The 16,669-nt window shown below is 57.5% G+C and overlaps 1 protein-coding gene across 1 annotated transcript in view; it reads right to left on the reverse strand.

Moving 5' to 3' along the window:
• Positions 1 to 6,230: 6,230 nt before the first annotated feature.
• LOC132380560 (voltage-dependent L-type calcium channel subunit alpha-1F-like) overlaps positions 6,231 to 16,669 on the reverse strand; it is a 113,400-nt gene continuing 102,961 nt past the window's right edge. Inside the window, 10 exon segments of the mRNA XM_059949459.1 lie at positions 6,231 to 6,387; positions 6,601 to 6,800; positions 7,292 to 7,405; positions 10,843 to 10,925; positions 10,928 to 10,969; positions 12,058 to 12,159; positions 13,309 to 13,380; positions 13,383 to 13,410; positions 14,371 to 14,467; positions 15,037 to 15,164. Coding sequence (XP_059805442.1) covers positions 6,231 to 6,387; positions 6,601 to 6,800; positions 7,292 to 7,405; positions 10,843 to 10,925; positions 10,928 to 10,969; positions 12,058 to 12,159; positions 13,309 to 13,380; positions 13,383 to 13,410; positions 14,371 to 14,467; positions 15,037 to 15,164 — 1,023 coding nt within the window.

A 16,669-nucleotide genomic window follows, 5' to 3' on the forward strand; every position in this document is an offset into this window, starting at 1 on the left:
CAGCTCTCGCTTTTGAACACTGGCTTGCATGCTTCCAATCGTACTTGGAGGAGGTTTGTGCAACTGAACCTGCCGTTATGCACAGAATTCTACTCTTGAGGGTCACCTCCAAAGTCTACTCCATTATCCGGGACCTGCCGACCTACGATGGGGCACTGGACGCCCTCAAAAGACAGTACCTGCGGCCGGTGAACACCGTCTACGCAAGACATCGTTTAGCTACCCGGCAACAGCGGCCCTGGCGAATCATGCGCTGAGTTTCTCCGAGCACTACAGACACTCGTCCGACCTTGTGACTGCAAGACGCTCACGGCAGAACAGCATGCGGAGCTGCTGGTGCGAGACGCCTTTGTGACAGGACTGAGGTCAGTGTACATGCGCCAGCGACTGCTGGAAAATGCCGACCTTACCTTACGCTCGGCGATCGAGAAGGCCAACGCTCTGGAAGCTACGCTGCACTACGCCAACGCTGTCCAGTCGCGCGATTCCCCGCCGGTTCCGTGGACTCCTCAGACCCCGCCACCGCCGGCTCCCGGGAGCAAATTCGCCAACGCCGCTGCCAGTCGCGATTCCACGAGCTCCCCGACCCTGACCACGGCGGTGGCCCGTCAGATGCCTGTGCTTTGTTATTTCTACGGCCATAAAAAACACCCTCGACAACGCTGTCCAGCGCGAGAAGCGACCTGCTCCAGCTGCGGAAAGCGGGGCCACTTCGCCAAGGTCTGTAAGTCTCAACCTCGAGCGGAGTGCAGCGCTGCGGGTGAAACGTGGGGGCCGCCATCTTGCATGCCCGGATGTGGGTGCCATCTTTGTTGGCGTCAGCACACCCTGCCCCCGACCCTCGGATGCTGACCCGGTACCCCGGATGTGAGCGGCCAACTTTGTCGGCGTCAGCATGCCCCGCCCCCGACCCTCCGATGCTGACCGGGTACCCCGACGGCGATTCAACTCTGGCCACTGTAACCCTCGACCAAAGTGCCCCACACCAGCTCGCAAGGTCCATGATGGACATCCGGGTGGAGGGGCACAGGACTAGATGCCTGTTTGACACGGGCAGCACTGGGAGTTTTATTCACCCGGACACAGTGCAACGCTGCGGACTTGCAACGCGGCCGGTCAGTCGGAGGTTCCATTTGGCCTCTGGGTCGCAGTCCGCAGACATCCGGGCGGGTTGTGTAGCGACATTGGTGGTGCAAGGCACAGTATATCGGGACTTTGAACTGCTGGTCATGCCTAATCTGTGCGCACCTGTGCTATTGGGGCTGGACTTACAGAGCCATCTCGAAAGTGTGACTATGGTATACGACTGGCCCCTCCCACCACTCACTGTCAGGAATCCTCAGTTTTGTGGGACTTCTTCACATACCCCGCTACTGACCACACACACACACGGGCACACACATCCCATCCAGAACCAGGCCAACAGCTGCGCTACCGACACTTGCAGCCTCTCCACTCTCAAGATCCCTCCCCCACCGCTGTTCGCCAACCTGACCCCCGACTGTAAACCTGTGGCAACCAAAAGCAGGAGGTACAGCGCGGGGGACAGGGCCTTCATTCAGTCGGAGGTGCAGCGGCTGCTCAGGGAGGGGATCATTGAGCCAAGCACAAGCCCTTGGAGGGCCCAGGTGGTTGTTGTTCGGACTGGGCAGAAAAATAGGATGGTGGTGGACTATAGTCAAACCATCAATAGGTTCACGCAGCTTGACGCATACCCCCTACCCCGCATCGCGGATATGGTCAACCAGATTGCTCAATACAAGGTGTACTCGACAATAGATCTGAAATCCACATATCACCAGCTCCCCATCTGCCCAGAGGACCGCCCCTACACCGCCTTCGAGGCGGGTGGCAGGCTCTATCACTTCTTGCGCGTCCCTTTCGGTGTCACGAATGGTGTCTCTGTCTTCCAGAGGGAAATGGACCAGATGGTGGACCAGTACCAACTGCAGGCCACATTTCCCTATCTGGATAACATCACCATCTGTGGTCACGACAGGCCAGATCACGATGCCAACCTCCAACGATTTCTCCAAGTGGCCGCAGCTCTGAACCTTACTTATAACAGGGACAAGTGTGTGTTTGGAACCACCCGCCTCGCTATCCTTGGGTATGTCGTGGAAAACGGGGTTATTGGCCCTGATCCCGAACGTATGCGCCCCCTGTTAGAGCTCCCTCTTCCCACCACTCTCAAGGCCCTCAGACGGTGCCTGGGTTTTTTTTTCCTATTACGCCCAATGGGTCCCCCATTACGCAGACAAGGCACGCCCCCCTGGTCGTCTACCTCGTTTCCCCTCTCTGCTGAGGCCCGCGCGGCCTTCAGCTGCATTAAAGAGGACATTGCCAAAGCTACAATGCATGCCGTGGACGAGACCATTCCCTTCCAAGTGGAGTGTGACGCCTCCGATTTCGCTCTGGCTGCTACCCTCAATCAGGAAGGCAGACCAGTAGCATTCTTTTCTCGCACCCTCCAAGGCTCCGAAATTCGGCACTCCGCGGTGGAGAAAGAAGCCCAGGCCATAGTGGAGGCTGTTAGGCACTGGAGGCACTATCTTGCTGGCAAAAGGTTCACCGTGCTGACCGACCAGCGCTCGGTTGCATTCCTGTTCAGCAACCAACAGCGGGGCAAAATCAAAAATGATAAGATTCTGCGGTGGAGGATAGAACTCTCCACCTACACCTATGATATCCTGTACCGGCCTGGCAGACTCAATGAGCCCCCTGATGCCCTATCCCGGGGAACATGTGCTAGCACACAGCTCGACCAGCTGTACACCCTTCATGCACAACTTTGCCATCCGGGGGTCACCCGATTTTACCATTTTGTGAAAGCTCGGAACCTGCCATACTCCCTGGAGGACATCAGGACGATGACCAGGGACTGCCAGATTTGCGCTGAGTGCAAACCGCACTTCTACCGTCCTGACACGGCACAACTTGTCAAGGCCACCCGCCCTTTTGAACGACTGAGTGTTGATTTTAAGGGCCCCCTTCCCTCCACTGACCGCAATGTCTATTTTCTCAGTGTTATCAACGAGTACTCACGGTTCCCCTTTGCCATCCCCTGCCCCGACACCACTGCCACGTCCGTCATAAAAGCCCTGCGCCAGCTCTTCACTCTGTTCGGGTATCCCTGCTATATCCACAGCGATAGAGGGTCCTCCTTTATGAGTGAGGAGCTGCGCCAGTACTTGCTGGCTAGGGGCATTGCTACCAGTCGGACCACGAGTTATAATCCCCGGGGTAATGGCCAGGTGGAGCGGGAGAATGCCACAGTGTGGAAGGCCACACTTTTAGCCCTTAAGTCAAAAGGGTTGCCGGTCTCTCGATGGCAGGAGGTCCTCCCTGAGGCACTCCACTCTATCCGCTCTCTGTTATGTACGTCCACCAATGCCACCCCTCACGAACGCCTGTTCTCTTTTCCCAGGAAGTCTGTCACTGGGACTACCCTACCAGTTTGGCTGACGTCCCCAGGGCCAGTGCTGCTCCGGAAACATGTGAGAAGCAATAAATGCTCCCCGCTGGTAGAGAGGGTTCACCTTCTACATGCGAACCCCAGTATGCTTACGTGGTCTTACCTGATGGGCGGGAGGACACGGTCTCCATCCGCGACCTGGCACCCGCAGGTGCAGCAGACCACTACCCTGAAGGCTCTCCGGTAACTATGAACCCTGCACCAGAGGTGACACCAGGCCCTACACAGACTCCTCACGACACTTGTATACCGGGCGTTTCGTACGCATTTATACCAGGCGCCTCGCACATGCGTGAGGGATCACCGGCGCCTAGTGGGCAGGAACAAGCGCAACCTCCGTCCCCTGTGCAATCACCAATGTCGTCGGCATCCATGCGATCACAGCCGGTGCTACGTAGATCGCAGCGACAGATTCGACCACCTGATAGACTTGACTTGTAAGAAACTTCGCCACATGAGGACTCTTTCCAACGAAGGGGGGGTGAATGTGGTGAACTATGTGCCTGTCTGGACACGCCCCCTTCTGACTGCTCCTGTGGCTCCTCCCACAGACCCCTGTATAAAGGCGATCTGAGGCCTGACGCTCGGCCTCAGTCTCCAGGACATAGTATGATGGACACAACCTCCTGGTTCCTTCTTCCAGTCAATAAAAGCCGATATCTCGCCTTACGTCTCAGTGTGAGTTATTGATGGTGCATCAACAGTGCGCTGTGGGAGGGGTGGCGAGGAGGGAGCAGTGCGCTGTGGAAGGGATGGTGAGGAGGGAGCAATGCGATGTGGGTAGCGCAAGGAGGGAGCAGTGCGCTGTGGGAGGGGGTGGTGAGGAGGGAGCAGAGCGCTGTGGGAGGGACGGTGAGGAGGGAGCAGAGCGCTGTGGGAGGGACGGTGAGGAGGGAGCAGTGCGCTGTGGGAGGGGTGGTGAGGAGGAGCAGTGTGCTGTAGGAGGGGTGGTGAGGAGGGAGCAGTGCGCTGTGGGAGGGACGGTGAGGAGGGAGCAGTGCGCTGTGGGAGGGACGGTGAGAAGGTAGCAGTGCGCTGTGGGAAGGGCTGTGAGAAGGGAGCAGTGCGCTGTGGGAGGGACGGTGAGGAGGGAGCAGTGCGCTGTGGGAGGGGTGGTGAGGAGGGAGCAGTGCGCTGTGGGAGGGATGGTGAGGAGGGAGCAGTGCGCTGTGGGAGGGGTGGTGAGGAGGGAGCAGTGCGCTGTGGGAGGGGTGGTGAGAAGGGAGCAGTGCACTGTGGGAGGGGAGGTAGGAGGGAGCAGTGCGCTGTGGGAGGGGCCGTGAGGAGGGAGCAGTGCGCTGTGGGTAGCGCAAGGAGGGAGCAGTGCGCTGTGGGAGGGGTAGTGAGAAGGGAGCAGTGCGCTGTGGGAGGGGTGGTGAGGAGGGAGCAGTGCGCTGTGGGAGGGGTGGTGAGGAGGGAGCAGTGCGCTGTGGGAGGGGTGGTGAGGAGGGAGCAGTGCACTGTGGGGGCGGTGAGGAGGGAGCAGTGCGCTGTGGGAGGGGTGGTGAGGAGGGAGCAGTGCGCTGTGGGAGGGGCGGCGAGGAGGGAGCAGTGCACTGTGGGAGGGGCGGCGAGGAGGGAGCAGTGTGCTGTGGGAGGGGTGGTGAGGAGGGAGCAGTGCGCTGTGGGAAGGGTGGTGAGGAGGGAGCAGTGCGCTGTGGGAAGGGCTGTGAGAAGGGAGCAGTGCACTGTGGGAGGGACGGTGAGGAGGGAGCAGTGCGCTGTGGGAGGGGTGGTAAGGAGGGAGCAGTGCGCTGTGGGAGGGGTGGTGAGTAGGGAGCACTGTGCTGTGGGAGGGGTGGTGATGAGGGAGCAGTGCGCTGTGGGGGATAGTGAGGAGGGAGCAGTGCGCTGTGGGGGATAGTGAGGAGGGAGCAGTGCGCTGTGGGAGCGGTGAGGAGGGAGCAGAGCGCTGTGGGAGGGGTGGTGAGGAGGGAAGCAGTGTGCTGTGGGAGGGGTGGTGAGGAGGGAGCAGTGCGCTGTGGGAGGGGAGGTGAGGAGGGAGCAGTGCACTGTGGGGGATAGTGATGAGGGAGCAGTGCGCTGTGGGAGGGGTGGTGAGGAGGGAGCAGTGCGCTGTGGGAGGGGCGGCGAGGAGGGAGCAGTGCGCTGTGGGTGGGGCGGTGAGGAGGGAGCAGTGCACTGTGGGAGGGGAGGTAGGAGGGAGCAGTGCGCTGTGGGAGGTACGGTGAGGAGGGAGCAGTGTGCTGTGGGATGGGTGGTGAGGAGGGAGCAGTGCGCTGTGTGGGATAGTGATGAGGGAGCAGTGCGCTGTGGGAGGGGTGGTGAGGAGGGAGCAGTGCGCTGTGGGAGGGGCAGCGAGGAGGGAGCAGTGCGCTGTGGGAGGGGCGGTGAGGAGGGAGCAGTGCACTGGGGGATAGTGATGAGGGAGCAGTGCGCTGTGGGAGGGGCAGCGAGGAGGGAGCAGTGCGCTGTGGGTGGGGCGGTGAGGAGGGAGCAGTGCACTGTGGGGGATAGTGATGAGGGAGCAGTGCACTGTGGGGGATAGTGATGAGGGAGCAGTGCGCTGTGGGAGGGGAGGTGAGGAGGGAGCAGTGCACTGTGGGGGATAGTGATGAGGGAACGCTGTGCTGCGGGGGTTGAGTCTTGGTTACGGTGAGTGCTGTAGGAGCGGCAGCGGGGGAGAAAGGGGCCAGCAGGGAGAGAGGGGCTGGCAAGGAGGGAGGGGCCGGCGGGGAGGGAGGGGCTGGCGGGGATGGTAGGGCCGTGAGGAGGCAGACGGCACCCCCCACTCTCACCTCTCCCTGGATGCCTCGCTCTCGTTGTCCTCATCCCGACTGTAGTAACCCTGCTCACCGGAGAGGTGGTCCTCCACCGATCCCTCCGCTGGAGCTGGATCCTCTTTCCGCAGAATCGGCGGGACGTCCTTCGCTGAGGAATCCCTCGCGGAGCTGGAGAGGGATAGGAAGTTGTTCAGAGGATCAGAAGACCCCTCTAGCCCACCCACCTCCCCTTCCCCATTGAGCAGGTGAACAAAGGGGGAAGTGGGTGTAGTTAGTCTGGGAGGGAGCGATGCCTAATGGGAGTCGAATTGCCCTAAGGCTCCTGAGGGAGGGGTGAAGGGAATGCGGGGGGGGGGGGGGCGGGGAGAGATAAACTCTGACCTGCTGACGCTTCCCCTCCTGTTGGGGCTGTTCAGAGGCTCCTTGTCGTTCCCCTCGTGGTCTCCAGCCTGCCCCTCCTTAGGCGGGGAGCCACTGCCAATATGGTGGGCGGCGGCCTCGCTCCCGGCGTTGGCACAAGCCAGGCTGATGACGGAGTGCGCGGAGTCTGCGGAGATCTGGGAACACCGCCTCTGCAAGTCCTGAACGGTCGAGGCAGAGTGGGCAGAGAGTGAAACTCCCTCCACACCATCCCATCACACACTCCCGGGGTCAAACACAGAGTGAAACACCCTCCACACCGTCCCATCCCACACTCCCGGGGTCACAGAGTGAAGCTCCCTCCACACCGTCCCATCACACACTCCCAGGGTCAGACACAGAGTGAAACCCCCTCCACACCATCCTGTCTCTCACTGCCGGGGTCAGACACAGAGTGAAACTCCCTCCACACCGTCCCATCACACTCTCCCGGGGTCAGACACAGAGTGAAGCTCCCTCCACACCGTCCCATCACACACTCCCGGGGTCAGACACAGAGTGAATCTCCCTCCACACCGTCCCATCACACACTCACGGGGTCAGACACAGAGTGAATCTCCCTCCACACCGTCCCATCACACACTCCCGGGGTCAGACACAGAGTGAATCTCCCTCCACACCGTCCCATCACTTACTCCCGGGGATGACACACCTGGTAGGGAGCATCCTCCTCGTGTATCTCCTCCTCTTCCATCTCCTCCTGGAGGTCACACGATATTGCCCGGCGTATCTCCGGTCCAATGTCCTGCAGAGTCCGCAGACCAGCCTGCTCCGGGGGTGTGGGGGTGTGGGTGTGGGATCGATGGGGTCAACAAGATGGTTAGTGGAATCTTTCTGTGCTGAGCCCATCGGTCTGGCTCGGGACTGTAGTCGCAGTCCTTAATCAATTACTCTTCTTCATCCTTTGAGGACCTCCTTCCCCACCCTCACCCCAAGAGCATAAGACAGGAGCTGAATTAGGCCATTTGGACCATTGATTTATTTTCCCTCTCTTGCCTTTTCCCCATAACTGTTGATGCCCTGACTAATCAAGAACCTCTCAACCTCCGCTTTAAATAAACCCAATGATGTGGCCTCCACAGCCGTCTCTGACAATCAGATCCACAGACTCACCACCGTCTGGCCAAAGAATTTCTGCGTCTGCTCCATTCTCAAGGGACATCACTCTAATCCGAGGCTTTGCCCTCTGGTCCTAAACACTCCCAGCTGAGGAAACATCCTCCCTACCGCCACTCTATCGAGGCCTTCAAAATTCCATCGGTTTCAATGAGATCCTCCATCATTCTCCTAAACTCCAGTGAGTATGGGCACTGAGCCATCAAACGCTCCTGGTACGTTAATCCTTTCATTTGCCATATCGTTCTTCTGAACCAGGACACGCTTTCGTAGATCGGGGGCCCAAAACTGCTCACAACACTCCAAGTGGAGTCTGACCAACTTATAAAGCTTTGGCATTACCCCCTTGCTTTCACATCCCAGTCCTCATGAAATGAAACATCTCCCTGTCCCCTTTATCCCCTTCACTCTGTACAGGCTCAGTTAACTCCAGTACGATCATCAAACAGGACCTGCCCTCCAAACGCAAAACTCCGCCAGCTTTTGTGTCTGCAGTTACTGGTCAGTTCACCCTTGTTCTCGTCCAAGTCACAGCAAACAACAGGTCCAACCATCGGTTACCAGCCAGCCGCGATAACCTGGCTACAGTTGGCTTGAGTGAGCAGGGAGGAATACCCACCCCTGTCTGTGTCAGTGGTGCAGAGGGTGAGAGGGTCGAGAGCATCAAGGACAACTTGTCCTGATCCAGCTGGGTAGACGGCGCTCCAGCGCCTCCACATCCTCAAGAGGTGAGTCCCTGATAGCTACTGCATATCAATGTTCACAGACCTGTCGCTGGAAAAGCATCCTATTCGGTCGGGTACGGCAACTGCTCCACCCCTGACGGACAGGGATCACGGAAACCAGTTAACACAAAGGTTGTGGATTGTGCCAGCTACTTCCCCGGGAGCTTCCAGAGATTCCACCCGACATCTAAAACTTCGACAAACTTCGATAGGTGTGTGGTGGAGAGTATATTGGTTGGTTGTCTCATGGCCTGATGTGGAAACATCAACGCCCTTAAACAGAAAATCCTACAAAAAGCAGTGTTGTCGGCCCAGTCTATCATTGGTAAAGCCCTCCCTACCACTGAGCACATCTAAACAAAACGTTATTACAGGAAAGCAGCATCCATCATCAGGGACCCCCACCACCCAGGATGTGCTCTCTTCTCGCTGCTGCCATCAGGAAGAAGGTACAGGAGCCTCAGGACCCACACCACCAGGTTCAATAACAGCTATTACCCCACAGCCATCAGGCGCTTGAACCCAAGGGTATAACCACTCAGCTTCACTTGCCCCATCTTCAAAATGTTCCCACAATCAATGGACTCACTTTCAAGCTCTCTTCATCTCACATTCTCGATATTTATTGCTGGTTCTTCTTTTTGAATTTGGACAGTTTGGTGTCTTCTGCACCCTGGACAAATTCTGTTATGGTTATTATTCTATAGATTTGTCGTGTGTTGTTGTTCTTTTCCCTGCCTTGTGGTGCATCCGGGGCCACCTCGCCGTTTCTTCAGAAGCTGTCTGTACTTTATACGAGGCCGAGTCGCCACCTCGACGCTCGACCCAGCATGGGTGGACAGTGCACAAGGCGCCGGCCCGATTCGAACCTGGGACCACCTGCCTCGAACTCCGGTTTAGGTGCCACAAAACCGGCCAGCTTTGTTGAAAATAAATCTCAGGGTTGTAAATGGTGACATGTATGTAGTTTAATAATAAATTTACCTTGAACGTTGAATGTTATCGGTCACTAAGGGACAATCACAGGACGCGGAGCTGGGCTGAGAAGTGGCGGATACAGTTTAACCCAGGAAAGTGTGAAATGATTCACCTTGGAAGGTTGAACTTGAGGGGCAGAGTACGGGGTCAATGGCAGGATATTCAGCAGTGTGGAGGAACAGGGGTCCACGTCCTCAGATCCCTCAAGGTTGCCACGCAAGTGGTTAGGCTGGTTAAAAAGCCATGCAGTGTGGTGGCCTCTTTAGTCAGGCAATTGACTTCAAGAGCTACAAGGTAATGTTGCAGCTCTATAAAACTCTGGTGACCATACTTGTGTCTTGTGTTCAGTTATGGTCGCCTCATTATCAGAAGGATGAGGAAACTTTAGAGAGGGTGCAGAGGGGATTTACCAGGATGCCGGCTGGATTAGAGAGCACGTGTCACAAGGATAGGTTGTGCAAGCGGGGACCTCTCTCTTTGGAGCAAAGGAGGATGAGAAGAGATGCGTATAAGATTGTAAGTGGCATCAACAGAGTGGACAGCTAGCACCTTTTCCCCAGAGCGGAGATGGTTAATATGAGAGGGTGTAACTTTAAGGTGATTGGAGGAAAGTATGGGGGGGGGGGATGTCAAAGGTAGGTGCTTAACACAGAGAGTTTTGGGTACGTGGAGTGCACTACCAGAGGACATTTTAGAAACTCTTAGATAGGAAAATGAGGGCTATGGAGGAGGGAAGGGTTAGATTGCTCTTAGAATACTTGGCACAACATTGCGGGCCGAAGGGAGGTATGAGAGGAAGGTAGCGAAGAAGGTTGTGGGACCCTCCCAGGTCAGAGATGACCCATAAGTTAAAAGTTAAAGTCTGTCTCAAGCCCATAGGCTCATCAGGCTGGTGGTTACACCATGAGGACGTGGACCTCGGTTTCTCCATGCTGCTAAATATCCTGCCATTGACCCCGTACTCTGCCTCTCAAGTTCAACCTTCCAAAGTGAATCAGTTCACACTTTCCTGGGTTAAACTGTATCCGCCACTTCTCAGCCCAGCTCTGCGTCCTCTGGCACGAAGCAGCTGAGAGTACGAGACTCCCCCTCCGGATAGGACACCAGATGCTGAGATTAACCCCCGGCATTTTGCCGGTACCCATTTCAGCTGGGTGGACTGCAGCAATGCCTTACACTGGGGCTCGAACTCACGACCTTCAGATCGCTAGTCCAACACCTCAAGCTCTTGGCCACGTGCCACAATCACAACCATGACCCTTAGTTCTTGCTCCATATCCCAAGCTTGTCCTGCACCATCATTCCGGAATCCTCGACTCGCTAGGACGGCTCCCGATCCCAGGTCCTGGGCGGAGAGGAGGGGTGGCAGCAGCGGAGCACCCACCTGTAGCGTCGTCGAGTTGCAGAGCTCGGAGTGGCTCAGCATTCCCTTCTCCTTCCTCTTCCTGAACTTCCGGAAGTAATCTGGATCAGGAAGGTGGCGTAGAACTTCCCAACGGTAACTTCCTCATCTGTGGGGAGAGAAAGAGAGAGAGTGCACAGAGAAGTGGAGAGGAGTGAGAGGAAGACGAAGAGGGAAGAGAGGGATGTAGAGAGAGACAGGAAGAATGGAGTGTGTGTGAAAATGGACAGAGGAGAGAGGGAGGAGTAAAAGAGGGAGAAAGGGGAGCAGAGGGAGAGAGGGTGAGAGTGAGAAAGGAGGGAGAGAGGGCAAGAAATTGAGAAGGAGTTTGTGATGAGAGGGAAGAGAAAGAGGGGAGAAGTGGATTAGAGTAGAGAAAGGAGAGGGAGAAGAGAGAGGAGGAGAAAGAAAACGCGGAGATGGTGGGTGAAAGTGATGGTGAGGGGCATGGAGAGGGGATGGAAGAGAGAGAAATGGAGAGAAAGAGATATGGGAATGGATGAGGAGAGAGTGATGGAGACAGAGACTGGCAGAGAGTGAGAGGGAAGATGGGAGGTGAACCCTGACCTGTGGCCCAAGTCTTGAACCAGTGATTGGTGGAGAAGTGCAATGATTGATGGAGAGCTACCCAATGACTGGTGGAGATCTAGCCAGGATTGGTGGACATGCTCAGTGATTGGTTGAAAGTGACCCAGAGATTGGGGAGGGGGAGCTGCCCAGTGATTGGTTGGGAGCTGTCCAGGGATTGCTAGACCTACCCAGGATTAGTGGAGAGCTGCCCAGTGATTGGTTGCAAGCTAATTAGTGGAGAGCTGACCAATAATTGGTTGGGAGCTACTCAGATATTGGAGGACCTGCCCAGTGATTGGTTGGGAGCTACCAGGGATTGTTGGACCTGCCCAGTGATTGGTTGGAGCTACCCAGGGATTTTGGACCTGCCCAGTGATTGGTTGGGAGCTACCCAGGGATTGTTGGACCTGCCCAGTGATTGGTTGGGAGCTACCCAGGATTGTTGGACCTGCCCAGTGATTGGTTGGGAGCTACCCAGGGATTGTTGGACCTGCCCAGTGATTGGTTGAGAGCTACCCAGGATTAGTGAGCCTGTCTGGGGATCGTTGGGGAGAGCAACTGGGCAGGGATTAGTGAAGATCCACGTCGCGACTGGTGGGCCCCAGAGGCAGAGTCTGAGCTACTGACCTTCAGGCGGCGGGATGATCTCGTCCAGGACCTTGGGCTTGGTGCGTTTCCAAATCTTTCGGATCACGGCCCTTAGCTCAGCGTTTGCCTGCTCCAGGTTACCTGCCCCGTGAGTACAGAGAGCAATGAGACCCTCCTACCCAGGGTACAGGTCAGTCCCGCTCACAGAGATGGGGAGAGGTGTGGGAGGGGTGTCACAGAGTCAGGGAGGGGGGTCAGAGTCAGGGAGTGGTGTAGGGGAGGGGGGTTGGAGGGTCTGGGAGGGGTGTAGGGGAGGGAGGGGTTATAGAGTCAGGGAGGGGGGTAGGGGGTGTCACAGAGTCAGGGAGGGATGTAGGGGAGGGAGGGGGTCATAGAATCAGGGAGTGGTGTAGGGAGAGGGGGTTGTAGAGTCAGGGAGGGGGTGTAGGGGAGGGAGGGGGTCATAGAGGCAGGAGGGGTGTAGGGGACGGGGGGTTGTAGAGTCAGGGAGGGGTGTAGAGGAGGGGGGTTGGAGGGTCAAGGAGGGGTGTAGGGGAGGGGAGTCATGGTCAGGGAGGGGTGTAGGGGGGGGTTGGAGAGTCAGGGAGTGGTGAAAGGGGAGGGAGGTTGTAGGGTCAGGGATGGGTGTAGGGGAGTGGGGGTTGGAGGGTCAGGGAGAGGTGTAGGGGAGGGAGGGGGTCATAGAATCAGGGTGTGGGTGGGGTCATAGAGTCAGGGGGTGTAGGGGAAGAGGGGTTGTAGAGTCAGGGAGGGGTGCAGGGGAGAGGGGTTGGAGGGTCAGGGAGGGGCTAGGGGAGGGGGAGTTGGAGGGTCAGGAGGGGTGTAGGGGAGGGAGTGGGTCGTAGAGTCAGGAGGGGTGTAGGGGAGGGGGGTTGTAGAGTCAGGGAGTGGTGTAGGGGAGTGGGGGTTTTAGGGTCAGGGAGGGGTGTAGGGGAGGGAGGGGGTCATAGAATCAGGGTGTGGTGTAAGGGGGGTCATAGAGTCGGGGGTGTAGGGGAGAGGGGTTGGAGGGTCAGGGAGGGGTTAGGGGAGGGGGAGTTGGAGGGTCAGGGAGGGGTGTAGGGGAGGGAGGGGGGGTCATAGAATCAGGGAGGGAGGGGTCATAAAAACAGGGAGGGGTGTAGCTAAGGGGGGGTCACAGAAACAGGAAGGTGTAGGGGAGGGAGGGGGGTCACAGAAAGGGTAGGGAGGGGGTCATAGAGACGGGGAAGGATGTAGAGGAGTGTGAGGGGCGATCACAGAGACGGCGGGGGGGGGTCACAGACCCACCTTCGGTTTTGATCTTCAGTGCTGTCCTGACCAGGGCAAAGAGGGTGGCATTGAACGAGACGGTCCCGTCGAGTTTAAGGGCATGTTCATGGCAACCAGTCTCTGCGTGGTTGAGGAACACAGTTGGTGCAAGACCTGGCCTTTGGCCCCACCATATCTCTGCCAGCCCATCTAACACATCCATTCCCCACACTGGATCCGTCCCTTTCCCTGTCTCGGCAACTCACAGTGCCAGTCCTGATCCTCCTCCAGTGTTGTGAGAACCTCTGGCTCAGGCAGAGTGTTCCAAATCCAACCCCCTCTGGGGGTAATAATCCCCTCTCCACCCCTCACCCTAAAGCCATGCCCCCTTGGGTTTGGACACCTCTGTCCCAGGGTGAAGTTCCCTCCTCTCCCACCCTGTCTCTACAGCTCATCATCCTGTCCACCTCTATCAGGTCCCCCCTCAGCCTCCCTGCTCCAGGGAAAACAGGCCCAGCCTCTCCGGTCTCTCCTCCTAACCGAAACGCTCCGTCCCGGGCAACGTCCTCTGCACCCACTCCAGTGCAGTCACCCCTTCCAGTAGTGTGGAGACCAGAACTGGACACTGTACTCCAGCTGTGGGCTGACCAGTGGTTTATAAAGTATCGTCACCTCCCTGTTCCTGTACTGTGTCCCGGGTAATGAAGGCGGCTATCCCAGACACCCTCTTCAGTCCCTTACAGAACAGAAACGACTCGCTGTTCTTTGGTTCTGAGGTCAGAGACCCCCTGCTCTGGTTTCCTGGGACCCTGGGGAGAATGTGGCTGGAATACTGTGGAAAAATTCGGTCCACTTCACCCCTCCCTCCCATCCTTCAGCTTTCCCCTGCTCTCATCCCCTCTTTCCTTGCTCTACCTCTTCCTTTCTTTTACCCTCCTCTCCTACCCCATCCCTCACTCTCCTCTCACTCCCAATCCCCCCTTTCTCCCCCTCACTCTCCTCTCCTCTCTCATTCCCTCTCTCCCCCACTTTCTTCTCAGCCTCCCATTCCTCCGTCCCTCACTTTCTCCCTCCTCCCCTCCCTCTCCCTCCAACACTCACCTTGCAGGCCACCCGGTGGGGACACAGCTTCCCGAATCCGAGCGGGGGCTGGATCCTCCGGAGAAGCGTCACCACGTCCAGGTGCTTGATCCGGCCCCTGAGGCAGAGAGGGAGAGAGGGAACCAGGAATGCTCAGGCTCCGGGATAAACTACTCAGAAGCCGGCGGCCTCCGCTCTCCCCGACAACAGCGGGTGAAGGCGAGACCTGACCGGGATCCCAAGCGGCCTCACCTCCCGGATTATCCAGGCAGCTTTCCAGCAGGAGGTGCCGAGAACCTGGAACATGCTCCCGGTATGTGTGCACAGCAAGATCCAACAGGGGTCGGGGTCGGGGTCAGGAGGGGGAGGAATATCTTCGCCTCAGGATCCCTCCTGCTGTGTGGAGCTCACTCCTCGCTGCCCCTTGTCAAGCACCACACTCCCTCGACACCACCCCTCCCGTAGTAGGACACTCCCTCCTCGCTACCCCTCCCACACCACAACCCTTGACCTTCCAACTCCCAGGGGTTGGTTCTGACCTTTCATCCTGCAATTATGGGATCTGACTGTGCACTAACTTCACCTCGGATTGCCCTGGAAGTCTTCGAAACGGAGGAGAATGTGGGCCCCCCCGTTCCCTCCCCGCCGCCAAGCCGCGCAGCCCCTCCCCTCCCGGCAGGGTCTTACTTTGCCTCGGGGTCGTACTCGGACCAGATCCTCTTGAACTCGTCCAGGTGGTGGGGGCCCAGGATGGACCAGTCGCGGGTCAGATAGTCAAAGTTGTCCATGATGACTGCCACGAAGAGGTTGATGATCTGGGAGGCGGGGACGGCGCACAGAAAGAGTCCATGGGGTCAGGGAGTAAATGGCTCCCCCCTTCCCTACGGTACCCACCTCTTCTGACTGCCCTCGCCCTCCCAGGGCAAGCGTTCAAGTTTTGAGATCCGTACCCTCTCGCTTCTGCCACTGTGGCAGATTAATTATATTTCGAGATTTAGCACAGTAACAGGCCCCCGCCACCCAATTACACCCGCGAGACTGACTAACCCGCGCGTGGAAACTGGAACACGCGGTTACGGGGAGAACGTACAAACTCCTTACAGACTGTGGCGGAAATCGAACCCAGGTCACTCGCCACTGTGGCAGGTTAATTATATTTCGAGATTTAGCACAGTACAGGCCCCTGCCACCCAATTACACCCGCGAGACTGATTAATCCGTGTGTGGAAACCGTACAAACTCCTTACAGACTGTGGCGGGAATCAAACACAGGTCACTCGCCACTGTGCCTGCCTTCTTCCCTTACAGAGCCCTGCAGTACTGAAGCAGGCCTTTTGGCCCATCTAACTCATCCAATCCTGACCATCCACCTGCACCGCCACCTATCCGTGCACCCCTGCAATCGGACCACTCGAGCTGGCAGCTCGTTCCACACGCTCCGGGTGAGGAAGTCCTCCCCTTAAACATTTCACCCTTCACCCATGACCTCTCATTCTAGTCTCACCCACCCTCGGCGGGAGAAACAAACCCCCTCTACACCGGAGAGTCTAGTACCAGAGAGCAGGCTAAGATGAGGGGGGCAAGTTCAGGGGAGGCGTGCGCGGAGCAAGTAGTCTTACACGGAGAGTAAATTGCGCTGCCAGGGCTGGCGGCAGAGACAGGTACAATATGGATGTTTAAGAGGGTCTGGAGTGGAGGGATTCTGGGCCACGTGCAGAAGTTTTTATTTATCAGAATATTGAAACGTACAGTGAAGTGTGTTTGAGCGGGGCGGACGATGCGTTCTGGGGCACCGCGGCCTGCAGCGGGCAAATAGCGCAATGCTGAACTGAGCTGAAGTGAATATTCCTGGGCTCCCGCTTCGAAGTTTGATATTCTGGGCATCGTCCACCCGCTTTTTTGCCGTTGGCTCTATTCGCGCGTTGGGGGTTTGACGTTTCCCTCGAGCGGGTACTATGGTGTTCCTTTTGTTTCTTGCCTGCCTACGGGAGGACAAATGTCCGAGCTGTATTCCGTATACAAACTCTGGCAATCAACGTACGTTTGCGTCAACGCCGTCCGAGGTGGGGGTGGGGGCAGCCGGCAACTGTTGCCGCGATTTACTAATCCGTCCGTCCGTGGGATGTGGGAGCAGACCGGAGCACCCGGAGGAAATCCGCACGGTTGGGGGGAGGATGGTGGAACTCCTTGGCGGGAATCGAACCCCGACAGTGGATCGATGGCACTGCTAAAGCAATGCGCAAACCGCTAAGGTACTGCGCCACCCCCCCGGCAGAAGGGATGAAGCGCCATTGGTTCAATTAGCTCAGCACAACATTGT

Source organism: Hypanus sabinus, chromosome 24 (assembly GCF_030144855.1).
Source record: "Hypanus sabinus isolate sHypSab1 chromosome 24, sHypSab1.hap1, whole genome shotgun sequence".
NCBI lineage: Eukaryota > Metazoa > Chordata > Chondrichthyes > Myliobatiformes > Dasyatidae > Hypanus > Hypanus sabinus.